Below are 27,558 nucleotides of genomic sequence, written 5' to 3'. Positions count from 1 at the left end.
GAACATACTGTTCTGGGCTTAGCTCCTCCAAGTGTTTGTTATTTAAATAATTAGGATGTGCAGGGAACACCCGGGAGGGAGCTGTTCATAGCCGGCCTCAGAGAGAACTGTTTGAGAAGAACTTTGAAGGATGAGCGGGAGTTTGCCACGTAAGGAAGAAATGAATGGGCCTTCCAATCAGGAAATCGCATTTGTAAAAGCATGGAGAAGTGAAACAGCAGGACATTTTGGCAAAGACAGGGGTTTGGTGTGGGTGGAGCAAAGGTGTGTGACGGGGAGTGGTGTGAGGTCAGGCGGAAAAGGTAGGTCAGACTCGTGTGCTGGGCGAGGCTCCGCTCTGAAGCCTTCTGGGAAGCTTCGGAGGTTTCAAACAGCAGAGTGGCTCGGTCAGATCCGAGCTTCAGGACGACCGTTTTGGAGGCAGTGAGGGCTCCGTGTGGGGGAGAAGCCAAGATCCAGGTGGAGGCTCTGCTGCGGCCGAGTGAGGGCCCGGCAGGGGCAGTGGATATTCCTGTGTGGCCCACACCCCTGCATGATGCCCTCCCCTTCCCCAAGGGTTACTTGCTGTGTGTCCTTGGGGAGTCATTTTACCTCTCTGAGCTTCAGTGTCCTCACCCTTAAAATGACACGGTTCCAACAGATACCTTCTCCTGTACTTGGAACTTTGGAAGTTTCAAAACCACCATTGGCCATAGACATGCTCTGGCGCTTGGAGTGACCAGTGCCCCTCCCTGGGCCTTAGTCACTGCTGGACAGTGGAGCGAGTGGGCAGAGGGCAGGGCTGGTGTGCTGGAGTCCCACGTCCCCGCCAGATACAAAGCCTCCAAAACTCAGAGGGACACAAATCTTTGGGGGGCGGGGGGTTCTCATCCCAGGCCCAGGGAGGAAGAGGGTGCCCACTGGCCCCTCAGAGACCCCCACCTACAGCCTGAGAGTGGGTGCAGCATGGTTTGAGGGCTGGCCCAATGCTGCGTAAGGGCCTGGGCTTAGCGAAGGTAGCTCCTCTTCCCACACTCCCACCCTATCTGCCTGGGGCCGCCTGTGGCATCTGATGATCTCATTGCTCGGGCAAGAAAGACCCTGAGGGTGAGGCAGGAGTGGCCAGCCAGTGCCTCCAGTGCCTCCCTCTGCCCCTCCTCTCCCTGCCCGGTCCCCGTGGCCTCTGGCCTCCGGCCTCCAGGCTGAACACAACAGGCTTCTCTGGTGGCGTGCCCTCCCCAGCTGCCCTCCCTCCTGGGATCCGTATCTCCCAGGGAGGGGGCAGAAGGAGGCCTTTGGAGGAGACAGCTGAGTCTTATAAACTGGACTTGAAGATTTTCCCCTGAAGTCACACAATGTCCCCATTCTTTCCTTGCTTGAAGCTTTAACCCACCACCCACCTACCCAGCCCACATTCCCGCTCCCACCCGTTCCGTCCCCCACTTCGGTTTCTGTGAGTGGCGGCTGCTTCCCAAGGCCCACATTCCTAGCATTGAGCAGGCCAGTGTGCCCCGTTAGCGCCGCACTGCTGGAGGGCGGGGAGCGACAGGTTCCCCTGTGTCTCCGGATCCAGCGCTGGGGCAGTGTTCCCCGGAGGCTGCGCCCACCCTCCCAGCCACACCTGGGACCGTGGGCACTCCTGTTGAGGAGTTATCCCCTGCCCCACTCCTCTCCCCGCCTGCCCATCCTCCCTCCTACAGATCTCTTGCTGAACTTGCGCCACTTCTTCTCATCTGGGTGTCCCCTCATAGTTCCTAAGGGCAGTCCAGATTTTGCTATCTGGTGGGCATGGCAAGGAGGCCAGGGCAGGCTACTGGTAGGGAGTCATCAGGCCCCACCTCCCACAACCTGGACAGAAGCCTTGGGGGCGGAGAGGATATGGGATGATCCGGGGCCCACTGTCAGGATGATTGGCACAAAGTCCCCACGCTTCCCCTCTCCTCTCAAATTTCCAGCCCCGCCACCCACTCAGAGTGCTGGATCCTGCCTTAGCCCTTTCTGGGGAAGGGGGCCTTCTGCTCTGGGCCTCCAAGCCCAGTCCTACAGAGGAGAGAGGGGATCCGACCCGACTGGCACTGTCCCAAGGCTGTCCCAGGAACGGCTTGCTCAGAATGAGTCTTGGAGGCCTCCGAGAGCTGTGGGAGACCGAGATGCTGGCAAGCCCAGATGGGCCCCAGCTCCCTCCTGCGGTGCCTCCCAGCTGCTTCCCAAGGGGAGCCAGAAGCGTGGAGACCCCTGGGTAGATAAGGTTTCACAGGCAGACAGCTGTGGAGCTTTCCTCTCCTCAGGCATCAGGGACGGGGAGGGGAGCAGAGCAAGTCTTCCCTGAGACCCCAGCAGGCTCCTCCTAGTTCCCTGTCCTCTCAGCTATTCTCTCACAACCATTGCCCACCTTGCCTGAGGCATGAAAACCAGCCCCCTTCCTGCATGGGAGGACCAGGGAGAGTATGTGCATGTGCGTGCACGGCCAGAGCAGACCTTGTCCTCAAGGCCAGGCCGTGGGGTGAACATCAGCACCAGGTTCCTGAAATAAGTGCCAGGTGCTGGGCTAGGAATGGGATAGAGTGGGCCGGACCCGCACAGTGAGAGGAGCACTGGCCCCTCTCTGCCCAGCCTCCCGGAGCTGAGGAGCTGGGGCGGGCATGGGGTGCTCACACTCACCACGGTGCCTCCACCCTGCAGTTCCGGGGCCGTGCCAACCTGCACGTGTTTGAGGACTGGTGTGGCAGCTCTATCCAGCAGCTCAGGAGGAACCTGCATTTCCCGCTGTACCCCCACGTGAGTGCCTGAAGGCTGCCGTGCCCACCTCCCTCCACACCTGCCTCCTCTGCCCACTTCTCTCGCATCTTTCCTTGCTTCTTTTCTGGTCCATATTTTCTCCTTTATCTTTTGAGCTCTCTTTTTGTCTGCCCATAATAGTTCCCTTGTTTCCTTCCTAGGGATTCTTTCAATTTCATCTTCTGCATCATTTCTGTTTCAGACTCTCTGGCTCACAATATAGTATACCCAGGGCCACCATGTACAGTTGTGCTGGTTGTGCACTGTACAAGTCTCCTGGACAAAGAGGCAAATGGGAGCTGACATTGAGCCTGCACTCCACTCACGAAGCCACAGCCCTGGTCCCTCCTGTCATAGTCCCCTCCTAGTCTTCCCACCAGCCCTGGGTGGACCGACTTCCTCTTCCCTCTTCTGGGTAACTGTTTCCTTCCCCTTTCTTGGCATAGATCCGCACAACCCTGAGGAAGCTGGCCGTGTCCCCCAGATGGACCAACTATGGCCTCCGCATCTTTGGCTACCTGCACCCTTTCACTGACGGTGAGGCCAGCCCAAAACCCATCCTTCTTCCCGCTCTAGAGTGCTGCCCGGGACCCAAAGACCACCACACAAGGCTACGGGTAGACGGGACTAACTTCCTGTTAGTCCCCCCTCAGGGGAGAGGGGAAATCGAGTCACACTGAGGTCTCGTCCAACTCCCACAGGCTGCTGCTTCGCTCCCTGGTTTGTAGCCTGGAACCAGCTCCTCTCTCTCTATAAGTCTTTTCCATCTTCACACTGTCTCCCAGGATGTAGAGACCCCCACTTAACAGAGAGGGAAGCCACGGCATCCAGCCCTGGAGGGAATTTAATTGCTAAGACACTCGAAAAAGCCTCCGGCTTTTTATGCTGATGCCCTCCTTGCCCTCATCTGGAAACTCTCCCCGCTGCCCAGGGAAAATCCAGTTTGCCATTGCTGCTGATGACAACGCGGAATTCTGGCTGAGCCTCGATGACCAGGTCTCAGGCCTCCAGCTGCTGGCCAGTGTGGGCAAGGTAGGGCCAGCTCAGCCCCGGGCCCTCCCATCTGTTCATTGAGTCCGCCAGCAGCCGCTCATTACCGTAGCATCTCTGGTGTGACAGCAGGGAAGAAGGGGTGGAAAGGAAGTCTCCTCCCTCACCCCTACCCCTCTACGAAGGGATAAACTGAGGATGGGGAGGAGTGAGGAGTGGGGAGGTGAGTGGAATGAGGAGGAGCGAGGAGTGGGGAGGAGTGAGGAGTGGGGGAGGAGTGGGGAGGTGAGAGGAGTGGGGAGGAGTGGGGAGGTGAGAGAAGTGGGGAGGAGGGAGGAGTGGGGAGTGGGGAGGAGTGGGGAGGGGAGGAGTGGGGAGGAGTGGGGAGGTGAGAGGAATGGGGAGGAGTGAGGGGTGGGGAGGAAGGAGGAGTGGGGAGTGGGGAGGAGTGAGGAGTGGGGAGGTGAGAGGAATGGGGAGGAATGAGAAGTGGGGAGGAGTGGGGAGGTGAGGAATGGGGAGGAGTGAGAAGTGGGGAGGAGTGAGGAGGTGAGAGGAGTGGGGAGGAGTTGGGAGTTAGGTGTGGGGAGTTGTGGGAAAGTGGGGAGTGAGGAGGGAAAGGTGGGAAGGAGTGGGGAGGAGGGAGGAGGAGGAGGGAGTGAGGAAGGGGAAGTGGGGAAGGGAAGAAGAGTAAGGAGTGGGGAGGAGGGAGGAGAACGGGGGTGTAGGGAAAAGGGTTAGTTGGAGGGAAGAGGAGTAAGGAGTGGGGAAGGGGGAGGAGGAAGAGTGGGAAAAGGGAGGAGTTGGGAGTAACGAGTGGGGAGGAATGGGGAGTGGGGAGGAGTGGGGATTGGGGAGGTGAGAGGAGTGGGGAGGAGTTGGGAGTTAGGTGTGGGGAGTTGTGGGAAAGTGGGGAGTGAGGAGGGAAAGGTGGGAAGGAGGAGGGAGGAGGAGGGAGAGAAAGGAAGGCGGAGTGGGGAGGGGGGAAGAGGAGTAAGGAGTGGGGAGGAGGGAGGAGAATGGGGGTGTAGGGAGAAGGGGGGAGTTGGAGGGAAGAGGAGTAAGGAGTGGGGAAGGGGTAGGAGGAGGAGTGGAAAAAGGGAGGAGTTGGGAGTAACGAGTGGGGAGTGGGGAGGAGTGGGGAGGATGGAGGAGGAGGGAGAGAAAGAGGAAGGGGGAGGGAGAGAGGGAAAAGGAGTAAGGAGTGGGGAGGAGGGAGGAGAACGGGGATGTAGGGAGGAGGGGGGAATTGGGAAGAGGAATAAGGAGTGGGGAGGAGGGAGGAGAACGGGGATGTAGGGAGGAGGGGGGAGTTGGGGGGAAGAGGAATAAGGAGTGGGGAGGAGGGAGGAGAACGGGGATGTAGGGAGGAGGGGGGAGTTGGGGGGAAGAGGAATAAGGAGTGGGGAGGAGGGAAGAGAAGGGGGGTATAGGGAGGAGGGGAGTTGGGGGGAAGAGGAGGAGTGGGAAAAGGGAGGAGTTGGGAGTAACGAGTAAGGAGGAGTGGGGCAGGGAGTGCGGACCGGGAGGAGCGGGGAGCGAGTCTGAGGCTGGGGAAAGGCCCCGGCGATCCGGCTGTGGGGGCCCAGCCGCAGCATCTTTGGGGCCCTCCGGCTGCTCTGCTCCGGCCTCGTAGCAAGGCGGGCGCCTCTTGCGTGGGCAACACTCACCCTCCTCCACTCTTTTCTGTTTTCTCTCCTACCACTCTCCTCTTGCTCCTCTTCCTCCCTCTTTTTCTCACTTTTCTCCTTTCTTCTCCCTCCTGGTCTCTGCACTCACCGCCTCGGGCCTCCTGTTTGCTCTGTGCGTCCCTCCTTCCCTCCACTTCTCCCTTCCACGCCTCCAGACTGGGAAGGAATGGACGGCCCCTGGAGAGTTTGGGAAATTTCGGAGCCAGATTTCCAAGCCGGTGAGGTGAGTGAGGGTCAGGGCAGGCCTCGTGCGCGCCTCAGTGCGGAGGCCGGTGGTGGTGGAGCCGGCTGTACCCCGTCTGCCCCCGGCTGTACCCCATCCGCCCCCCGGCCACCTGCGCCACGCGTTCGAGGCCACCGGGTCTCTGGCTCGGCACCCACTGGCCCACCTTCCTCGTGTCACAGATGGGGAAACTGAGGCCCGGAAGGCGGGGACTCATTGCAGGTCACACAGCTTTTTTTTTTTGGCCCATCCTTCCTCATGTCACAGATGGGGAAACTGAGGCCCAGAAGGCCAAGACTCATTGCAGGTCACACAGCTATTTTTTTTTTTTTTTTCTGAGTCTCTGCCGCCCAGGCTGGGGTGCAGTGGCGCGATCTCGGCTCACTGCAAGCTCCGCCTCCCGGGTTTACGCCATTCTCCTGCCTCAGCCTCCCGAGTAGCTGGGACTACAGGCGCCGTCACCACGCCCGGCTAGTTTTTTGTATTTTTAGTAGAGACGGGGTTTCACCGGGTTAGCCAGGATGGTCTCGATCTCCTGACCTTGTGATCCGCCCGCCTCAGCCTCCCAAAGTGCTGGGATTACAGGCTTGAGCCACCGCGCCCGGCCCGCACCGCTGTTCAGTGACCCCCGGGACTGGAAAACGGGTCTCCTTGCTCCCAGTCCTCGCGCTCCCCTTTTCTCCACACCGACGGCAGCCTGGACACGGCTCTGACCCGGCTGCAGGGAGCTGCCCGCGGTGACCCCGGTCGGCCCGGCCGGGAGAGGAATCGCTTTTGCTGGCGGGGAAGGGCGCGTGGCCCGGCCTCAGAGCGCCCCCTGCTGGCCCGCGCGTGCTGACGCAGGCGGGAGGAGCACGCGTTGCTGACGCTGGGAAGGACTTGGCCTGGGGGGGAGAGGCTGGGGGGGGAGAGGCGGGTAGAGGGGAGAGGCGGGGTGCAGACACAGCTAGAAGGAAGGAATACGCTCTAATGCTCGACAGCACAATAGGGCGACTGTAGTAACAACGATGTATTGTATATTTCCCAACAACGGGAGAAAAGGATTTGGAATATTCCCAAAACATAGAATGCCAAGTGCTCGAGGTGGGTGATGGGATCCTAAATGCCCTGACTTGATCCTTACTCATCCTATGCATGCAACAAAACACCGTGTGCACCCCCATAAATCTGCACGAGCATTACGTGTCAATAAAAATGCATTTAAACATTTTAAGGAGACCATCTCCCTTGCAAAGGGCGCTCACATGCCGGCTGCGAGTGGACGCTCCGTGTGGAGCTCTGCACCTAGTGCACGGCCCTGGGGCAGGTCTGCCGTGGAATCCCACCGCCGCCACTCATCACCTGGTGACTCTGGCAAACTGGCCAAACCTTCTGTGCCTCTGTTCTCCTCTACGAACAAGGATTACGTGAGGTCACATACAGAAAGCATTTAGAACAGCCTCTGCCACAGTCTCTGCGCTCTGAAGGCTTCTGTTACCGTTCTTTGGGTTCTTCCTGTCATCCTGTGGAGTGGTTACTCTGATTATGCTCATGTCACCGAGAGAAAACAGCTCACTCTGTTAGCAAGTGGTAGAGTGGGGGCTCGAACCTAGGCAGTGAACTCCTGGGGTTCTAAGAGCAAGGAGAAGGGATGAGGAAGTTTAAGGTGCTGCGAGGGGATGGGACAGAGCCGCGACCCCGGGGCCCACGGAGACAGCGTTTGCTTTCCTGCCCTCTCTCCTGCCAGCCTGTCAGCCTCCCATAGGTACTACTTCGAGGTGCTGCACAAGCAGAATGAGGAGGGCACCGACCACGTGGAAGTTGCGGTGAGTTTGCTGCTGCTCCTGCCTCTCCCAGCTCAGTTCCTGGCACTCATCTCCCCTTGTCCCTTGACCCCTGTTGGAAATCCAGCTACCTCCCACCTTCTGCATCTACCCTCTCTCTTCTCTTCCAGTGGCGACGGAATGACCCTGGAGCCAAGTTCACCATCATTGACTCCCTCTCCCTGTCCCTCTTCACAAGTGAGTAGGCTCTGGCCCTGCCCTGGAGATGGAGGCCAGGTGGGGCCAGCCTACCCTGGGGGATTTGGCAGGGGTGGAGGGGAGGAGGGAAGCTTGAGATGCTTGGGACACGGGTATGAAGGGGTCCAGAAAAGAGTGGGACCTTATGACCAGGAGTCCTTAACTCCCCAGGGTCAGTGACCCCTTTGAGAACCTGCTAGAAGCTCTCTGAGCCCTTGCCTCAGAAAAATGCCTTTGTCTACCCACCCACACACAACATTTTGAATACAGCTTCAAGGGAGTCCAGAGACTGTCAGGCTCACACCAGATTCAAAAACTCTGAGGCTGAGTGTGGTGGCTCACACCTGTAATCCCAGCACTTTGGGAGGCCAAGGTAGGAGGAGTTCGAGACCAGCCCAGACAACATAGCGAGATCTCATCTCTACAAAAAATTAAAAAATTAACTGGGTGTAGTGGCTCATGCCTGTAGTCACAGCTACTGGGAAGGATCAACTGAGCCCAGGAGTTTGAATCTGAAGCTGCAGTGAGCTGTGATTGGATCACTGCACTCCAGCCTGGACAACAGAGCAAGACCCTGTCTCAAAAGCAAAACAAAACAAAACCCTGTTTTACAGATAAGGTAACCATGGTTCTTGCAGAGCCATAGCCAGGGCAGAGGAAACCTTTTCACCTGCCTTCAGTGTGCAGGAAGTGAGTGACCTCTTTCTTCAGTGGCATTTTCCATTTCATATAATTTCCCCAGTGAGACTCCCAGCCAGAGGTCCCACTGAAAAACATGCCATCCATAGGCCTCCGTGGCAGGTGTAGACAGATGCATGAACCCGGGAGACAAGAGAGCAAAGCAGCAGCCAGCCCCCCACCCCCCTTCTCTGTGGCTTGCTTTAACCTGGACACTGAAACTAGATCACCTGGTTTCAAACTCAGCTTGGCCACCCATCCATTGTATGATGTTGGGCAAATGACTTAGATTCTCTGTGCCAAAGTTCCTCATCTGTAAACTAGGAATCATAGTAGTACAGAAGGCATGTGGTGCTTTTAGAGATTAGATGGGTTAATATTTGGGATATTCTTAGAGCAGGGCCTGGCTTATTGTTAAGTGCTCTGTAAATGTTCAATAAACTAGGCGTACATAATGACAAATTTCTAGCAGTCCGCAGTAACACATTTTCAAAAAGAGGTGTCTTTTCCCAAGTACACGACACAGTCATGTGGGTCAGCCATGGGACCGGCAGAGGGGGCCAAAGGGAGATGAATCGTGAAGCCACCGCTGTGGCGGGAGCCAGAGAGAGGCCGCTGGAGTCAGGAGCCCCGTCTGCATCTCTTCCCTCCCCTTCAAGGGCAGTGGGCTGCTGTGCTCCAGGCTCCACAGCCTCCTGCTGTTCTTTCCTCCCTGCGCCCAGATGAGACGTTCCTACAGATGGATGAGGTGGGCCACATCCCACAGACAGCAGCCAGCCACGTGGGCTCCTCCAACGCTCTTCCCAGGGACGAGCAGCCGCCCGCGGACATGCTTCGGCCTGACCCCCGGGACACCCTCTACCGAGGTAAGGCCTCGGCCAGCGCTTGGCATCCCGTCTGGGGACACCGCACTGCCAGGTCCGCTGCTGATGGTGGAGAAGACTTGAGAGACCCGTCACAGTATCCCAAACACCGTAGTAACTTTTATTTTCCTTATAAAATAGAACATGCATACGGAAAAGAGAGCATGTAAATACGTGTGAAAATATTTACGTGTAATTTTACAATTCTGCCTGTCATGACAGAGCGTGCGTTTGTGGAACCACCACCCACGAGAAGAAATAGAATTAGAACCCGGAAGGTCCCCCGCACATCCCTTCCCAATCTCATGTGTCCTTGCCTCTTACTGGATTCCAGCTCTTGTCCCTTCCCGATCTCACGTGTCCTTGCCTCTTACTGGATTCCAGCTCTTGTCCCTTCCCAGTCTCACGTGTCCTTGCCTCTTACTGGATTCCAGCTCTTGTCATCCAAGGAGAGAAATAATGTTGACACCACAGTGTTAAAGTCTCATGCGTTTTTCCTCTTGGGAGTGTTTACATTTTAAAAGATGGCAAAGATGGCCAGGCATGGTGGCTCATTCCTGTCATCCTGGCACTTCGGGAGGCTGAGGCAGGAGGATCGCTTGAGCCCAGGAGGTTGAGGCTGCAGTGAGCTGTGATTGAACCACTGCACTCCGGCCTGGGCGACAGAGTGAGATCCTGTCTCAAAAAAAAAAAAAAAAAAGAAAAGAAAAGGAAAGAAAAAAAAGACAAAGTTTCTTTACTCCTCACCCCTCTCAAAAAAAATGACAACTGGCGCTAAGGGGATGTTCAGCCCATGGTAGGAAATCCGGTTATTGGTCCTGCATGAGGGAGGAGCCTATCTGGCCTCTTAGAACTTTCTAGACCTTACTGAGGCTATCCCTGCAGTGACTCTAAAGTCAAACTGTGCCTTGGACCTGGGGCTGTGTCCTGAGTCCTCTGCTGCCAGGGTGCTCCTCAAACGGCCCTGCTCCAGGTCCGTGGGGCAGCCTCCGGCTGGCAGCCTCAGCCACAGACATCGGCAGACCACAGCTGCCCCTTGCGGATACAGAAAGGGCCCTACTCGGGGCAGAAGCTTCAGCCCCAGTTTCCGGGCCCACCCTCACCCTCATTCCTCTTCCTCCACTGTCCTCAGTGCCTCTGATCCCCAAGTCGCGTCTCCGCCACGTCCTGCCCGACTGTCCCTACAAACCCAGCTACCTGGTGGACGGGCTCCCTCTGCAGCGCTACCAGGGACTCCGGTTTGTAAGTCTTGCCTGGGTCGTGGCGAGCGGGGCCGGCAGAGGGATCGCTGCCTGTGACTGGGAGGGGAGGTGGTGAGGCTGCCTTTCCCGTCTTCCTGACATCCCATCCCACCAGATAGGACAGCCTCACAGGTCCCTGGGCTGGGAAGAACTTGCACTCCCGGATGGACTGGCCCGAATGGTCTGTCCATCAGAGCCTGCTCGTGGGTGCTCTGCCTCAGGCCCCCCACACACACACCACCTCTGCCCCAGTGATGGTATCAGGCGGCCTGGCTGAGGCTTCTTACGCGTCCTGCTCCGAGGACCACACAACCCTACCCTGCCTGGTCAGTCCCGCCAGCCAGTCAGCCGGCAGGACTTCCTAAACCCGGAGACCAGGCACTGGGGGAAAAAGAACTATGGAGGGGAAGTTAGCTTTAAAGAACCCGGAACCCATGTCAAAGCCAGACGGGCAGGGTGGCCACTCTCCTGTCCATCCAGATTTAGAGATGATTGTAAGGAAGAGCTGGAGGGCAGAAGAAAGAGGTCAGGAGGCATCGCCAGGTCAGAGAATGGCTGGGGTGTAATTGAGAAGTTCTTTGGTGGTGGTGACCACAAGCTATGCTTAAGGGGGGCAAAGGAATCAGTGAAGTAAATAAGAAGAGGGGTTGTTCTAGGGCTGTGGGAGGTTACAGGTAAAGGCTCAGAGGTTTCAGGAGAGGATCAGGTGTCAGAGGGAGAAAGAAATGGTTTTGGCTGAAGCTGAGGGATGGGAGCTGGTTCAGGAGAGATGTGGACCAGGGGCTTGACTCGGGTTGCATTTGGTCCACAGAGCCCAGGAGAGCTGGCATAACGAGTGGCATGAAAGCCCCATCTGCATCGCCAAACGTTTCATTCAGCGCTCAGAGCAGCCCTTCTCTCCATGGCAAGGGCGGGTCCCCCGCGGCCCTGTGTGATCCCAGGCGGGGCAGCCTTCCCAGGATCTCACTCTCTGACCCCTGCTGCTGATTTTTCCGCTTCCAGGTTCATCTGTCTTTTGTTTACCCCAATGACTATACCCGCCTGAGCCACATGGAGACCCACAATAGATGCTTCTACCAGGAAAACGCCTACTACCAAGACAGGTGAGACACACTGAGTGGGGAAGGAGGTGGCTTTGCAGGAGGCTCTGCAGGAGCCAGGGGAGCACCTGGACCAGAGTGGCCGTGGTGGCATCCCAGCCCAACCAGTCTTGGCTCTTGCTCTTCTGAGTACTACACACACACACACACACACACACACCCCCCGCTCACCCAGCCTCCTTCCTACACACACACACCACTCACCCAGCCTCCTTCCTACACACACACACACCACTCACCCAGCCTCCTTCCTACACACACACACACCACTCACCCAGCCTCCTTCCTACACACACACACACCGCTCACCCAGCCTCCTTCCTACACACACACACACCGCTCACCCAGCCTCCTTCCTACACACACACACCGCTCACCCAGCCTCCTTCCTACACACACACACCGCTCACCCAGCCTCCTTCCTACACACACACACACCGCTCACCCAGCCTCCATCCTACATACACACACACCGCTCACCCAGCCCCCTTCCTACACACACACACCGCTCACCCAGCCTCCTTCCTACACACACACACCGCTCACCCAGCCTCCTTCCTACACACACACACCGCTCACCCAGCCTCCTTCCTACACACACACACCACTCACCCAGCCTCCTTCCTACACACACACACCGCTCACCCAGCCTCCTTCCTACACACACACACCGCTCACCCAGCCTCCTTCCTACACACACACACACCACTCACCCAGCCTCCTTCCTACACACACACACCGCTCACCCAGCCTCCTTCCTACACACACACACCGCTCACCCAGCCTCCTTCCTACACACACACACACCACTCACCCAGCCTCCTTCCTACACACACCGCTCACCCAGCCTCCTTCCTACACACACACACCGCTCACCCAGCCTCCTTCCTACATACACACAGACCACTCACCCAGCCTCCTTCCTACACACACACACACCACTCACCCAGCCTCCTTCCTACACACACACACACCACTCACCCAGCCTCCTTCCTACACACACACACACCGCTCATCCAGCCTCCTTCCTACATACACACAGACCACTCACCCAGCCTCCTTCCTACACACACACACACCGCTCACCCAGCCTCCTTCCTACACACACACACCGCTCACCCAGCCTCCTTCCTACACACACACACACCACTCACCCAGCCTCCTTCCTACACACACCGCTCACCCAGCCTCCTTCCTACACACACACACCGCTCACCCAGCCTCCTTCCTACACACACACACCGCTCACCCAGCCTCCTTCCTACACACACACACCGCTCACCCAGCCTCCTTCCTACACACACACACACCACTCACCCAGCCTCCTTCCTCCACTCTAGTCTGGGGCAAAACGTCAGACTCCTGCTGAGACTTCCAGCGGAGCCAGGGCTGAGCCCGCAGAGCACCTGGTGCCAGTGCACACCTCCCTTCCTCCTGCAGGTTCGGCTTTCAGGAGTACATCAAGATTGACCAGCCTGAGAAGCAGGGACCGGAGCAGCCAGGTACAGAGTGAGAGCTGAGCCTTCCAGGTCAGACTGAGAGGGCGACCATGGTCTGTTTCCAGGGGAAGTTTGGACCATGCCAGCCCCGCCCCTGAGGAGCTCAAGATCCAAATCCCATGACCTCTCCCTTCATGCCCAAGGGAGTGGAGAGCATGACTCTTGCCTCTTCGGTATCCAGGCCCATGTGGAAAATGACACTATTTTTAGCAGCATGCTGGGGTCGGCTGGAGGAGAGTGAGAGCCCGGGGGAGGTTCCTTGGACTGCTGGAGGGGATCACTGTCCCTGGCGCACCATTTGGGAGGCTCTGATATAGAGAAGCACTGTCTTCTGGGGCCTTTTCTGGGGGATTAGGGCATGGTTGGAACCATCTGTTGGGTCCCTCAGGTGCTGTGCACCTGCCGAGCCTGTGCACCTGCCGAGCACGTGATGCTGTTTATCTCACTCAGTCTTCACACACCCATGGGAGACGCAGTATTATTCCCTTTGTGCAGATGAAGAAACTGGGGTTAGTTGAAGTTGAGTACCTTGCCCAGGGTCACACAGTGAGTGATAGATTAGAGCCTGGATTCAACCCCAGTCTGGAGCCCCATGGTGCATCACACGTATGATCATCCTCTGTCTTGTATGTCTTGTTTGGAAAGGGTTGGAAACTCCTGACCTGAGGAATGGTTGTTATTAACAGCAGGTCTTGAGGAAAGCCTAGAAGAGGCCCAGTATGGAGAAGTGGCTGAGGAGACCCCTGCCTCCAACGACCAGAATGCCGGGATGCTCGAGGGAAGACGGACACCTGCCTCCACCCCGGAGCAAGATGTCACCGACTACCACCTCCGAAGCCTGCGGAAACTCCTGGCTCAGCCTCGGGACGGCCTGCCGGCCCCCCTCTCCAAACGGAACTCCACAGCGTCCTTCCCAGGGAGGACCAGCGACATTCCAGCGCGGCAGCCAGAGAAGAGGAAGCAGAAACCCAGCCTTGAGCCCAGCCGAGACACGTGGCCTCCTGGGCACCCTGCGAAGAACCCGCCTCCGATTCGGGGGCCCCGGCCCAAGCCCGCTGGTGACGGCCCCAGGAAGACTCTGGAGCAGTCTCAGTGGCTGAACCAGGTGGAGTCGTACATCGCGGAGCAGAGATGGGGTGACAGGATGCAGCCTCCGGCCCCCGGCAGGGGCTGGCACGGGGAGGAGGAAGTGGTGGCAGCCACAGGCCCGGAAGGACAAGTAGAGGGAGAGGAAGAGGGGGAAGAAGAGGAAGAGGAAGAGGATATGAGTGAGGTGTTCGAGTACGTACCTGTGTTTGACCCGGTAGTAAACTGGGACCAGACCTTCAGTGCCCGGAATCTTGACTTCCAAGCCCTGAGGACTGACTGGATCGATCTGAACTGTAACACGTCTGGCAACCTGCTGCTTCCGGAGCAGGAAGCTCTTGAGGTCACGCGGGTCTTCTTGAAGAAGCTCAACCAGAGGAGCCGGGGGTAAGGTAAAGGGCTCTCCTGGGGCCAGCTGGCCTGGAAGGCAGGGGCCTAGGGGCGGCTAGCGGGTTCCCCTGCTGCAGAAACAGCTGGAACTTCACCCCCAACTCAGGTTCCTGGGAAGGACAAGTGCCCGGGGCCCCTGTCCCTGGAGAGGATCTTGACCAGGCAGGTCTCTGTCCCACCCTTAGGCAAGGGTCTGAAGTCCTGGGTGCCTGGCCCAGGACATGTGTTGAGGACTGGAAGGACTTGGTCGATGAGATCCCCTCCTCCAAGGAAAGAGTTGGCAAATAGACAAACAGGCAACACAAAGACTAAAAAAATGCAAGACCCTGCATGTGGGCTGGAAGGGCTAGGGCATGATGCCTGACTGGAGTTCTTTGTTTTTCATTCCTGCACCCATTCATTCAACCAATCAACATGTTTTACGATAAAATTTATATACCGTTAAAATCACCATTCTAGGATGTACCTTTCAGTGGTTTTAAAAGTGTGTTTACAGTGTTGTGCAGCCATCACCATTGCCAAATTCCAGAACATTTTCGTCACCTTTGAAAGAAACTAAACAGTGGCTCACGCCTGTAATCCCAGCACTTTGGGAGGCCAAGGCGGGCGGATCACTTGAGGTCAGGAGTTTGAGACCAGCTTGACCAACATAGTGAAATCCCGTCTCTACTAAAAATACAAAAATTAGCCAGGCACGGTGGTACACACGTGTATCCCTAGCTATGTGGGAGGCTGAGGCAGGAGAATCCCTTGAACCCGGGAGGTGGAGGTTGCAGTGAACTGAGATCGCACCATTGCACTCCAGCCTGGGTGACAGAGCAAGACCCTGTCTCAAAAAAAAAAAAAAAAAAAAAAAAAGAAACCGTATATGTTAGTGGTTACTTCCCATTCCTCCTCTTACCCCCAGTAGTATCTGGCAATAACTACTTTCCTTTCTAGCTCTATGGATTTTCCTATTCTGGACATTTTATACAAATAGAACCATATTATATGTGGCCTTTATATTTGGCTTTTTGTGCTTAGCAGAAAGTTCACTTAGCAAAAGTTTCCTTCATGTTGTAGAATGTATAGAATGCTTGATTCCTCTGTATTGCTGAGTAATATGCTATTGTGTGGATAGACTACGTTTTGTGTTTCCATCCATCAATTGAAGGACATTTGGGTTGTTTCTACTTTTTGACTATTACAAATAAAACACTGCAATGAACATTCATGCATAAGCTTTTATGTGAACATACTTTCGGTTATCTTGGGTATATATCTAGGAGCAGAAGTTCTGGGTCATATGGTAACTCTGTTTAGCATGTTGAGGAACTGCCACTCTGCTTTTCGAATCCACTGCATCATTTCACATTCCCATCAGCAATGTATGAAGATTCCAGTTTTCCTACGTTCTTATCAACACTTGTTTCTTTTCATTTCATTGGTTTTATTTATTTTTTATTTTTATTTTTATTTATTTATATATTTTTTTGAAATGGAGTCTCGCTCTGTCGCCCAGGCTGGAGTGCAGTGGCGCGATCTCAGCTCACTGTAAGCTCCGCCTCCCGGGTTCACGCCATTCTCCTGCCTCAGCCTCCCGAGTAGCCGGGACTACAGGTGCCGCCACCTCGCCCAGCTAGTTTTTTGTATTTTTAGTAGAGACGGGGTTTCACCATGTTAGCCAGGATGGTCTCGATCTCCTGACCTTGTGATCCGCCCGCCTCGGCCTCCCAAAGTGCTGGGATTACAGGTGTGAGCCACCGCGCCCGGCATCGTGTTTTGTTTTAGATAGCCATACTTACTGATGAGTGTGAAATGGTATCACCTTGTGGTTTTGATTTTTATTTCTCTACTGACTAATGATTTAGAGCCAACCAATTGACATTTATCTTGTAACTCCTTTTGTCTTATGGAATGTTGATGCGACCATTTTTATGGAGGTTTCTCAAGGAACCTCTTCAGTGTGACCCCTCTTACTCACCTCTTGTGCTTAGAATCTGGGAGCTGTGAGAGACCTTCGAGATCATCACAGTTCAGTAGGTACGTTTTTAAAGACCGAGGCAGCGAACCCCAGAGAGACTGCGAATCTCGCCTGAGGCCCTACGCCAATCAGTGGCAAAGCTGGGACAAAAACCAGGGTCTCCCGACAATTAGCCTTGCAGGCTTCTGACACAATATGCTACCCTCACAGTGTGGAAAGGAGTTACTCAACCTCCCCACGCTTTCTGCCGTAGGAGGTACCAGCTACAGCGTATTGTGAACGTGGAGAAGCGTCAGGACCAGCTACGTGGCGGCCGCTACCTCTTGGAGCTTGAACTGTTGGAACAAGGCCAGCGTGTGGTGCGGATCTCGGAGTATGTGTCTGCGCGAGGCTGGCAGGGCATCAGCCCAGCTGGTGGCGAGGAGGCCGAGGCCCGGAACCTGCAAGGCCTGGTCTGGGACCCACACAGCCGTCGGAGACAGGTCCTGAATACCCGGGCCCAAGAACCCAAGCTGTGCTGGCCCCAGGGTTTCTCCTGGAATCACCGAGCCGTCGTCCACTTCGTTGTGCCTGGTGAGCCTCGCGCCGAGCCTCGGCATTCTCAGGGAAGGGGTCCTAGCACTGTCGGGAGCGCCCACGTCTGCTTTCGCTGAGTTGATCCCATAAGCATCATTCTGAGAAAGAGCACCTTATGGTTGAGGAAACTGAGGCTCACAACAGGAAAGTCACTAGTTTAAGGTTATGTGGCTAGGAAATGTTGGTGCTGAAAACAAACCCTGCCTCATAGGCCAGCGCTCGCTCTTTCACACGGGCTTTCAGGGTTGGGGGTGATGACTGGGGTTGCTGGCACGGGGGATGATCGTTGGTCTGGGGAAGTAAGACAGGGAGGTACTTAATGAAGTGATTAGCAGGGTTTTATATGAGAAGGAGGAACACACAACAGGCAGGGGTGTAACAATGGAGATAGCACGATGGGGATAGGACAGGTAACGGTTTCACTAGTAGAACATGGCAGGGCTCCTGATGACGAGCCTCAGCCAAGGCCGCCTCGTGGGCCCCCGTGCCTGGGAGGAGGGTGCGTGGGGAGCAGGATGCAGAGGCCCCCTTAACCGGTGAGCACTCCCTCTGCCTCGTGTGTCTGTGCTGCGTTGCCAATGGTTTTGCAGAGTTGCACTGTCCCCTCAGCCGAGGTCCGACGGGCCCTCCTGACTCACGTGGGAACTGGGAGTGGAGGCCTCAGCCGCTCATCTTTCCCTTGTCTGTGTTTCTCTCTCCTGCCTGACCCCCTGGGGTAGTGAAGAACCAGGCACGCTGGGTACAGCAATTCATCACAGACATGGAAAACCTGTTCCAGGTCACCGGCGACCCACACTTCAACGTCATCGTCACTGACTATAGCAGTGAGGACATGGATGTTGAGACGGCACTGAAGAGGTCCAAGCTGCGGAGGTGAGGGGGACGCCAGCCAGGGGGTGGCTGGGCCGCGTCTGTCCTAAAGTCCTAGGGCTGCTGGGTCCAGGGGAGAGCCAGGAGTCCTGCCCAGCCTTCCTCATTCCTAGCTCTAACTTTTCCCAGAGGGCTCACCTGCCCAGAATCCCTTCTCGGGGGCGCACATCATCTCTATTCTGTGCCTGCCAACTTCCTCCAGGACCACCACAGCTAAGTCCTGACGCTCAGCCCTCTCTCCCCTTCCTGCAGCTACCAGTACGTGAAGCTAAGTGGAAACTTTGAACGCTCAGCTGGACTTCAGGCTGGCATAGACCTCGTGAAGGTAAAGGGCCCAGATGGGGCTTGCAAGATGGAATTAAAGGCTGGTTAAGAGGTAGAGAGACATTTAGGGTGTATGGGGTGGTGAGCCCCTCAGGGAGCACAGGAGTGAGGACACAGGAGGGCCTCTCTGCTATGCTGCAGGCCAGTGCCGGGGTGGGATCAGCAGAGCACAGTGGAGCATTTGCCCAGTTGTCCAGGGTCCCTGGAGCTCGTAAAGAGTGGGGAGGAGTCAGAATTCGCTCTGATGGTTAAGAACTATGCTCCGATGTTCAGCACTGTGGATCTCTGCCCAGCAGTTGGTTTTGTGGGAGTTTGTGAATCACTTCAATAGGGAAGACTCCGAGGCTTCTCCTAGAGCGTGGCCTGACCTCCTAGCTCTGGTCTGCAGGGTCTGCTGACCCTGCCCACGTCTGTCCCCAGGACCCACACAGCATCATCTTCCTCTGTGACCTCCACATCCACTTCCCAGCTGGAGTCATCGATGCCATTCGGAAGCACTGCGTGGAGGGAAAGATGGCCTTTGCCCCCATGGTGATGAGGCTGCATTGTGGGGCCACCCCCCAGTGGCCTGAGGGTGAGCCCTGCTCAGACTGGGGAGGGAGGAAAGACTTGTCCGATCTTGGCTCTTAACTCCAGAGCTGGGAGCAGTCCTATCTATGAGCATCAGCATCCTCCTCCCCTGCCCCACCCTGCCCTCCTGTGGCCTTCACTCCCCTGGAAAACTCACCAGACAGGGTCCCCTTGGGCTGAGCTGACAGCCACACAGCAGGTGCAGCAGTGCACACCTCCTGCCTCGTCTTCTCCTTCGTTCATTCATCACACATGTACTAAGCACTGCTGTGTGCCAGATGCTGTGCCCTGTGAGGATCCAAAGATGGAAAGGTAGGCTCCCTGCCCGTGGAAAGGGAAATGGGCAGGTAAACGGACACACAGCTGTGTCTTCAGTGGCTGCCACTGTCCGATCCCTTTGTGGGGCCGTCGTCAGCCCGTGGGCACAGCCTGGAATCACTGCTGAGCCCTGAACCTTAGTTAGGGGGCTTTCCTCCAAAACAGGCGAAGTACTTGTTCAGCTAAGACGGTCTTCAGCCTCCCTCACCCCCAGCCTCTGACTTTCAGAAGACGCTCTAGGCCTGGAAGCCCCCTTCCTTCCTCCTCCTGCCTCTGGCCCATCTCACCCGAAGCTCTTGTCTGTCCACAGGCTACTGGGAGGTGAATGGGTTCGGGCTGCTCGGCATCTACAAGTCTGACCTGGACAGGATTGGGGGCATGAACACCAAGGAGTTCCGAGACCGCTGGGGCGGGGAAGACTGGGAGCTGCTGGACAGGTGACTGGGAAGAGGAGGGCATCCACGAGGCCTGGGAATTCCATCCCTTCAGGTGCTCTAGGCAGGCAGCCAGGCTACAGCAGCCTGGCCGTCCCCCTCGGCTGCGGAGTCCCAGTGTGTGGTAAAGAGAGTGAACTCGGAGGACGCCCTCAAATCGCTGGCCTCGCTGGGACTCAGTTTCTCTATTAGAGGGGTGTGATTCGCCCTCTGTCTGTGTCACAGGGTTGGTGTGAAAATTAACATGCCCGGTACACTGTGTCGCAGGTATATGGAGTGTAGACGTGAACCGTCATGTTCTCAGCACCAGGCAGGGCACTGTGGGAGAGACCGCGTCCTCCCCGGCCCGAGGGGGGCGCACCTCCCTCAGCTGCCGAGCGGGGAGCCCAGAGTTGTGGGGATGGATAAGCAGACCTGACAAAGGTCAGGAAAGACTTTGGGGCCAGCAGAAGAGACAGTGGAGACCACTAAAGGGCAAGAGGATATCCAGGAGGTGCCGAGTCATGAGACACCAAGGGACCTGGGGGTTTGGAGCAGGAGGAAAGGGTCAATGAGATGAAAAGCCTCAGAGGAGAACAGAGTACAAGCTGCTGCCTTGGCAGGTGGACAAGGAGAGCAAGATTGGGCGGGGACACCAGGCCATGGGTGGTGAGGAGGCGGAGGCCATTCTGTGTGAGGTTCCTTTTTCAAGAAATGTGCTGCCAAGAGAAGGGGCAGAGAGAGGATGCCACCTTGAGATCTGAGCCTTTGAGGAGGGAGCAAAGGAGAAGGGAGGGTACCCTTCAGAAGGCTCTAAGTGCTGGAACAGCGTCTACAGGAGGTGGACAGGGCGAGGTCAGGAGCACTGGGGGCAGAACCTTGACACGAAGGCGCTCACTTCTTCTCGAGAGGCAGGACAAAATGCATCCACCAGGTACCAGGTCCCTACACTTGGCAGGCCATCCACATCCGTTACCTTGTTTATTTCTCCCCAGATCTCAGTGAGGTGGGCATCCTGATCTCCGTTTTCCAGATGACAAGACTGAGTCTTGAAGAGAAGCTGATAACTTGCCCCAAATCTCACTCACTAAAGTGTTCGAGGCTTGAAAACTAGGTCTATTGTTTTTTCCCGTTGAGGGAAGGAAGAAAAGGAGGGTGACAAACTAAGATAATTTGAGGTGAAAAGGGGGAAGTTAAAGGAACTTAGATAACTGGGATCTCATAAAAAGGGTCTTAGATCAAAGGAGCCCCCAAGGCAGCTGGAAGCCTTGATCTGGGAAGCCAGGCCCACAGTCACCTCCACCTTGATTTTTGTGCTGGGCTTTTGCTGCGATGCGCGGCTCCCGCACAGCCCTGAGCCTCCTGCCTGTTTGGAGGCTCAGGAATCCAGGTCGGCCACTCTCGGCCCTGCCAGAAGTGCAGGCCTCCCTGTGGGAGGAACACCCTGCAGGCCGCGCATGCAGAAGAGGCACGGGGAGGCCTGGGCGATGTCCCGGTGCAGCCCTGCCTCCCTCCGTCTGCGACGTGTCCCCTGGAGGCGCCAGTTGTGGGGCACTCAGAGTGTGCCAGGAGCTGTGCTGAGCCCTCAGCATCCATCCTTCTCGTCTTCACCATCTCTGATGTGTATGTAGTATGTCCACTGTAACGATAGAATTCTCTATCACACATTATCCTCTCATTACACGTATGTGATAATCATCCTCCTCCCGGAGATGAGCAGACAGGCTCTGAAAGAAGGCATGACGTGCCCAGCCATGCAGCTGGATCCAAACCCAGGCCACCTGGCTTCAAAGCCCACACCCTTCCACTGCACCTGCCTTCCCTGCCCCGTGGGGAGCGAGCAGAGGGTCTGTGGTAGAGGTGGAGGGGCCCCCCGGTGCCTCCTGTGCTTCTGTTGGCTCATCCGGCTCCTCCTCCTCCAGGATCCTCCAAGCCGGCCTGGAAGTGGAGCGTCTCTCCCTCAGGAATTTCTTCCATCACTTCCATTCCAAGCGAGGCATGTGGAGCCGCCGCCAGATGAAGATGCTGTAGCCGGAAGGTGTCTGCTGGGCCCAGCACTCCCTGCTCCTGGATTGGCAGCAGCTCCCCAGGGCCCTGCTGCTGTTCGGGGATGGGGAGTGGGGCGACGGCTGGTCCCCAAGAGGCCTCGAAGCTGACAGCCCACTCCACCTGGAGCTGTCCCCTCACAGAGGCAGGTTCCAGGGCTCCTGTCTCTGCTTCCTGGGCCTTCAGGAGGGAGGAATTTGAGAGAGAGGCCAGGAGGGGCCACCTGCTCAGTTGAGAATGAGGACAGCTCCTGAGAAGGACCAGTCAGGAAGGAGAGATCTGGCTGAGCGACACCATCCTTATCCATGAAGGTGCACGCCCGTATCCACCAAGCGCTCCTCACACCAAGCGCTGACCACCAGACACTCTTCTAGTGGACGTATTTTATTGGGGGGCGGGATTTTTAAAACAGAAAATCAAAACTGCTGTCCAGAGCGGGGGTGAGGCTGCCACTGAGGGACTGTCCCCACATGCAGACCTCCCACCCACTCCTATGTCCCTTGGGCATTGTCCCTGGCTGCGGGGCTGGTCCCACATGGGGCAGTTCTCTGCTCCACCCTGGGCTCGTGCCTTCCAGAGACACACATCTCCCAGTAGCCACCAAACAGCTGGCCACTGATTAGGGCATTAACCTTCTCCGGATGGCTCACTTCAGACCAGAAGCACAGAACGGGCTGTTTCTGGCGCTTGGGCATTGGGAGGTGGGGAGCTGGTGGGCAATGGGCTTGCCATTCCCTGGCACTGGACATTCAGGCCTGCAGAACAGGCAGGGTGACGAAGGCAGGGGAGAGACGCCCTTTCCCCTCCCGGCGTGCCTGTGGGTGAGGCCTCCAGAGAGGACGTGGAGACGAGGTAAAGAGGATGGGGACATAATCTGTCAATTTCCTTAGACCAGAAGCGGGTGGGGGCTGGACAGAAAGGGATGAAAAGGGAAGTGGAAGCCATGAGCCTCACAGTCCAGCTCCGCTGCAGACCTGCCCTTCTGCAGGGAGAGCCCTGGCCCCCCGGCCTTGCGTGGAAGAAGAGGAAAGGGTGTATGGGGGTGAAACCCTGGAGCAGGGACCAGGGTGCAGGATGAGAAGGGCACAGGATGAGAAGGGTGCAGGATGAGAGGTTTGGGGAGGTGAGGACACTGCCCTGAGATATCCCCTGGAAGCAGGGAGAGGAGTGGGGGCAGGAGGAACTGAAGGGTGGGGCGGTTTCAGGGAAAATAGCCCTTGGCCTTTTTAGCCGATGCCACCCTTTCTGTCACCTGGTGACCTTGTACTTCTCTTGCACTAATAACCCCCGGTGCTTTTGTGGCTGGGGGTTTTCCTGTTGCTGCTGCTGCCTCCGCCACTGCTGTGAATTTGTCCATGGTGCATCGGACGCTGGATCTTGAACTCCAGAGTCTGTTTAGGGAGGTGAGCACAGGGCTTGGGGAGGGGTGGCGGGGCCCAGACCACCAGGCCACGGAGCCCCCGCTCCAGGCTGTGGCAGTTCAAACCACAGCACTGGAGCTGCAGGGTCTGCCCAGCGGGCTCTGCATTCCCCGAGAGCTCGAGTCTGGCAATGGGAGAATGGAGCCCGTGGAGAACCCTTTGGGGATCGGGGAGAATCCCTGCCTCCTTTAAGGAATCATGAAGGACAAAGACTTTTGAGTTACAGGTTGTGGCTTAGGAAGGCCATACCTGCTTCCTGGGCTGTGGCGTTTTCTGTGCCCTGCTGAGGCCGACTGGCCGCTGGAGAAGGATCACGGGGCATAGGCTAGGGCTGCAGTTGGCCAGTGGGGCTGCCAGTTTCTTTCTGGGACCACTCTTGTCCTCGGGCATTGCACTGGAAGGCTGGAACCAGCCCAAACTGCCCGCCTGCTTCACTTCCAACGGCCAGGAGCCAGCCCAGCCTACTATCCTGCCCTCCACCCCTGCACCCTGGGCCAGTGCCTTGCATTTGATGTTTGTTACCTCCACACCATCTGCCTTAAGAGGAAGGGCCGGGCAAGGCCCCTACTTTCTAGAGAAATGTCTTGGGTAGGGGAGGGTGTGGGATGGTGGGAGGGGAAGCATTAAATACAGCAACTTCTTAGAAAAAAAATAAGTGCTTGTCTTTTCCTGTTGCTCTTCACGGATGTAAAGGATTGGGCTGAGGGGCCCAGGTGAGTGTGCCAAGGACCCTCCTACACCACCCTCCACCCTTACAACAAGTGTGGTGCCTGCCGTGTGGGGATGGCCTTCTCTGCACTGTGGTTTACTCAGGAAGAAGACAACGTTGTTCCTGTCTGAGCAGCCCACCGTGTAACAGACCAGGCATTTTCTGTTCGGAAGATTGATGGAGGCTGGTGGTTTTAGCTGAGAAAAGCTATGGCTGCCCTGGGTGGAGAAGGCTAGATATAAAGCCAGAATGGTTCGGTGAGCAGTCGAGAGAAGCCAAGGAACGGCTGCTTCTAAACCGGCAGACTGTCTAAAAATCATTTCTGTTTGAGCTGGCAGTGCTCTGCTAATGCTTTGCAGGTGCAGATCTACCTTCCTTATTACATTTGGCCCAGGCAAAGGTTAAAGTGAGTTTGCAGTCCTTAAACACATGCCTAAGGGAAGCTGTGACTGGAAGCGAGAATAGCTTACAGCAGGTTCATGGAGAAGATTGTGCATGTGTGCGTCCATCTGCAATGGACTCATCTACAGCGGACGCGGCAGATGACAATAAGCCCATCTGGGCCAGGAACACTGTGGCTCCGAGCAGAACCCACAGAGGAGGGAGTAATTTAAAAGCCTTCCCACCCTCCAGCCCTGGGGTTTACGCTCTTCAGCCCTCTCCAAGGCACAGAGGGAGACCAGCCTGGATGCCTGAGCCTGCAGGACTAGACAAATACGTGGACTCGAGAGTAGATTTGAAGAAACCTTTATAGATATAGATTCCATTTTACAGAAAGGGAAAACAGGCCTAGAGCAGTAGGGTAGAGTCAGAACCAGAGTCCTTAAGCTGGGCAGACTTGGCCTTCGACAGACATGCCTTAGGTCCAGGGTTGCTACCAGGGAGGTATGGCTGGCAGTACCTGCATCTGAGCTCAGGACTCCAGACTAAGATGGAAATCCCTCAGACCAATAACCAAAAAATCACTTTTTAACTCAGGTGCTGTGGGTAGGGAGCAAGGGCAGCTCTACCGTCCTTTCAGAAGCTCTCCTGGGCTGTGGACAGTGCCCATGAGCCTGGCAGATCACGGAGGAAGGAGGTAGGAGTTCCAGGCCCAGTACCTGTTGGGGAAGCAGAGAAGAGGCAATGAGGAGGGCAGGCCAGATCGGTGCCCCTCAACCTTCAGCGTGCCCAGGGTGCACCTGGCCACCTTCCTCATGCACGTGCCTGCAGCCCATCTGGAGCACAGCCTGAGATGCTGCCTTTCCAGCAAGCTTCTGAGTGGTTTGTGGATGCCGCTGGCCCAGGGACCACAGTCAGTAGCAAAGGCTGCTAGACAATGGCAGGGAGAAATTCCCCATCTCCACCTTTCCTTTCGCCGGAGGGGCAGAGTTAACCACTAATGGCATCGCCTCCACCCTGTCCCAGACCGTGGGAGACCCTGAGCCAAGAACCGAGAGCTGCCCTTTAACACAGCAATGGGGCTTTGTGCAGGCCTTGCCGAGGCCAGGCTCTTGCAAATCCCCTCCTTGCTCTCGGAGCTACAGGCCTTCCCCCTTTGTTTGGCAAGGGGATCTGTTTCTTGCCCGAAAGCCCCAGAGGGGAGAGAAGGGCCGCTTGGGGAGCCCCTGAAGCTGGGGTTCCCCCATCCTCCCTCACCTGGGTCCCGGGCTGTATTCAGAGAGGATTTCTTGAGGCCCTGGCAGTCAGGAAGCCTGTCTTGTGTGCCCCGAAGGCTGTAATGAAAACATTGATGACCACGGTGAAGAAGACCAAGACGGTGGCCACGTTGTTGAGCTGGTTGAGTCGCCACTGCTTTTCTACCTCATTCAGGTTCAGCCGTGCTGCAGGGAAGTGGAGTAGGGGGAAGGGTCAGAGATGGGGCCACAGCACGGAGCTGCCCCCACAACGCCCACCAGAGTTTGGAGAGAGGGGCCCTTCAGAAACCCATGCGGCAAAAATCCAGGAAGGTGGTCGAAATCGGGCCAAAATGCCTCTGCCCTCGCCAACCAGCACATGGGGCACCCTCGTGTGCTTCATCCCACCAGGATTTGGGAACTTAAGCTGGGTCCTCTAAGCGTGGGATGAGTGCTCAAGGAAGAAGCGGGCGAGCGAGTGGGTGAGTGAGCAGTTAGCAAGGTGCTGGCACAGTCACTCGGCAGGTGCTGTGGAGTGTCTGCTCCGTGGGATACCAGGAGATAGGACAGGGTGCCTGCCCTTGTGGGGTGGCGTGGGATACCAGGAGATAGGACAGGGCGCCTGCCCTTGTGGGGTGGCGTGGGATACCAGGAGATAGGACAGGAAGTTGTTCTTTGGGCCTGTGTTAGCAGAGGGCGCACTGCAGGTCAGTGTGTGGTTGCAAAGCTGCATGCGCCAATGCAGGGTGGCCCAGGGAACATGGGGGGCCTTTCTGCCGGCCGCAGGTGCCAAGGCAGAAGGTCTGACTGCGGGCTGGGCTCCTCACCGATGACCACGAGCAGGACGCCGATGGCCACCTGCAGGAGCAGAGAGAGGCTGAGGAGGGTGACCAGGGTGACGTAGTAGTGAGAGGACGGTCCCTGCTCCAGCACTGCCTTCAGCCGCATGGCGTTGGACATGAACAGGGCCACGTCCAGCATGCTCTCCGCCACGCTCTTCTTGGTGGCGTAATGGTTCAGGTTGATGGGCTGGCTCCTCCTGGGGTCAGAGCTTCCAGGCTGTAGGGGAGAGAGCACAGACTTACCAAGGGGGGCTCTGGAAGGGAAGAAGTTGACAGGTGGGAGAGAGGAGAGAGGTTTTAAAGCTCTTTCCAAACCAGGTGGGAAGCTCAGGGCAAGTGACACCCTTCTCAGTTTCAGGGCCTGATAAAATTAAGGGTTGGACTAGAAAACCCGTTAAGGACCTCTGCACTCTGGAATGATGTCCTGTTGCAGTTGATATTTCCTGGAGAGTCGCCCCTTCCCTCACACCTTCGCACACCTGGCTGGAGAAAGCGGAGAGGGTTCTCTGCTGCTGGTAAAATGCACCTTCCTCATCCTATTCGCTATTTTACCTGGGCCAGGCCTCAGCTTTGGGCTGTTTTCTTTTCCTTTGAGAGGAAAGCACCTGAGAAGACAATAAAAGGAGCTTGGTGGCTTTGGGTGACATAGAGAAAGGTACCTACTCTCCATAACGCCGTGGCCCCCAAGGCAGGGTGCACAGCTCACCAGCTGGTCGTGGCTGGATTTCCATCCCTCAGGAGCACTGGAGCTGCCGCCCTGCTCAGGCACACGCTGTCAGCATACACATGCATGCATGAGTGTGTACACACAGTAATGCATACTAGTTAAACACTCTTAATTCATTTTAATTATTACCTTTGGCTAGGATTTATTGAAGCATAATTTACATTCGATTTGATTTTGAAGTGTAAACTAAAGCTTCTCAAGAAGCCACTAACTCCAAAAGACAGAATCACAATATAGGGCATATGCTGTGGGCCTCTGGGTTCGGCCAAGAAATTCAGACTGGGCGCCATGGCCAAGGGCAATCTGCAGTCACTCAAGAGTACTTGGAAAATTGATTTAGCAGTGCTGCTTGGAACAGATTGGGCCAGGAAGGGCTAGAAGCAGGGAGAGTCATTTAAAAGTTAGTGTCTTGATTTAGGATCAGAGTGAAAAGGAACTGAAGTGGAACAAGGTGAGAAAGGAAGGAAGGGAGGACTTTGAAAGATGCTACAGCCTGGAGGTAGGGAAGATGACCCAGCAGATCACCACGACAGGACAGATACCCGCTAAGTGAGGACAGATGAATGGATAGATGGATGCATACCTTATATGCACAGTGATGCATACTAGTTAAACACTCTTAATTTGTTTTTAATTTTTTTGGCT

At 56.3% G+C, this 27,558-nt stretch overlaps 2 protein-coding genes across 11 annotated transcripts in view; one reads left to right on the top strand and one right to left on the bottom strand.

Annotated features, from left to right (window-relative positions):
• LOC105463809 (beta-1,4-N-acetyl-galactosaminyltransferase 3) overlaps positions 1 to 23,664 on the top strand; it is a 103,271-nt gene extending 79,607 nt beyond the window's left edge. For 2 of the 6 annotated variants that reach the window (XM_071072378.1, XM_011711131.3), the window contains exons 4-20: positions 2,662 to 2,757; positions 3,204 to 3,294; positions 3,689 to 3,789; positions 5,594 to 5,661; positions 7,388 to 7,466; positions 7,595 to 7,661; positions 9,062 to 9,205; positions 10,335 to 10,444; positions 11,446 to 11,546; positions 12,984 to 13,045; positions 13,729 to 14,515; positions 16,735 to 17,054; positions 17,777 to 17,930; positions 18,180 to 18,252; positions 18,672 to 18,825; positions 19,450 to 19,576; positions 21,475 to 23,663. In XM_071072378.1, the coding sequence (XP_070928479.1) occupies positions 2,662 to 2,757; positions 3,204 to 3,294; positions 3,689 to 3,789; positions 5,594 to 5,661; positions 7,388 to 7,466; positions 7,595 to 7,661; positions 9,062 to 9,205; positions 10,335 to 10,444; positions 11,446 to 11,546; positions 12,984 to 13,045; positions 13,729 to 14,515; positions 16,735 to 17,054; positions 17,777 to 17,930; positions 18,180 to 18,252; positions 18,672 to 18,825; positions 19,450 to 19,576; positions 21,475 to 21,583 (2,643 nt within the window). In that variant the 3' untranslated portion in view covers positions 21,584 to 23,663. Of the gene's footprint in view, positions 1 to 2,661; positions 2,758 to 3,203; positions 3,295 to 3,688; positions 3,790 to 5,593; positions 5,662 to 7,387; positions 7,467 to 7,594; positions 7,662 to 9,061; positions 9,206 to 10,334; positions 10,445 to 11,445; positions 11,547 to 12,983; positions 13,046 to 13,728; positions 14,516 to 16,734; positions 17,055 to 17,776; positions 17,931 to 18,179; positions 18,255 to 18,639; positions 18,826 to 19,449; positions 19,577 to 21,474 lie in introns of those variants that run through there. The other 4 variants (XM_011711129.3, XM_011711130.3, XM_071072379.1 and 1 more) reach the window with 4 other exon arrangements.
• Positions 23,665 to 24,459: 795 nt separating this feature from the next.
• The window catches only part of LOC105463812 (ninjurin 2), a 97,633-nt gene continuing 94,534 nt past the window's right edge, over positions 24,460 to 27,558 (bottom strand). For 4 of the 5 annotated variants that reach the window (XM_011711133.2, XM_011711138.3, XM_011711134.3 and 1 more), the window contains exons 2-4: positions 26,172 to 26,403; positions 25,367 to 25,551; positions 24,460 to 24,828 (exon numbers count right to left, since the gene is read on the bottom strand). In XM_011711133.2, coding sequence (XP_011709435.2) covers positions 25,385 to 25,551; positions 26,172 to 26,403 — 399 coding nt within the window. In that variant the 3' untranslated portion in view covers positions 24,460 to 24,828; positions 25,367 to 25,384. Of the gene's footprint in view, positions 24,829 to 25,366; positions 25,552 to 26,171; positions 26,404 to 26,588; positions 26,669 to 27,558 lie in introns of those variants that run through there. The other variant, XM_011711139.3, reaches the window with a different exon arrangement.

Source organism: Macaca nemestrina, chromosome 10, assembly GCF_043159975.1.
Source record: "Macaca nemestrina isolate mMacNem1 chromosome 10, mMacNem.hap1, whole genome shotgun sequence".
Taxonomy (NCBI): domain Eukaryota; kingdom Metazoa; phylum Chordata; class Mammalia; order Primates; family Cercopithecidae; genus Macaca; species Macaca nemestrina.
Note: the sequence above shows the minus strand (reverse complement) of the source record. Positions and strands in the feature narration are given on the sequence as shown.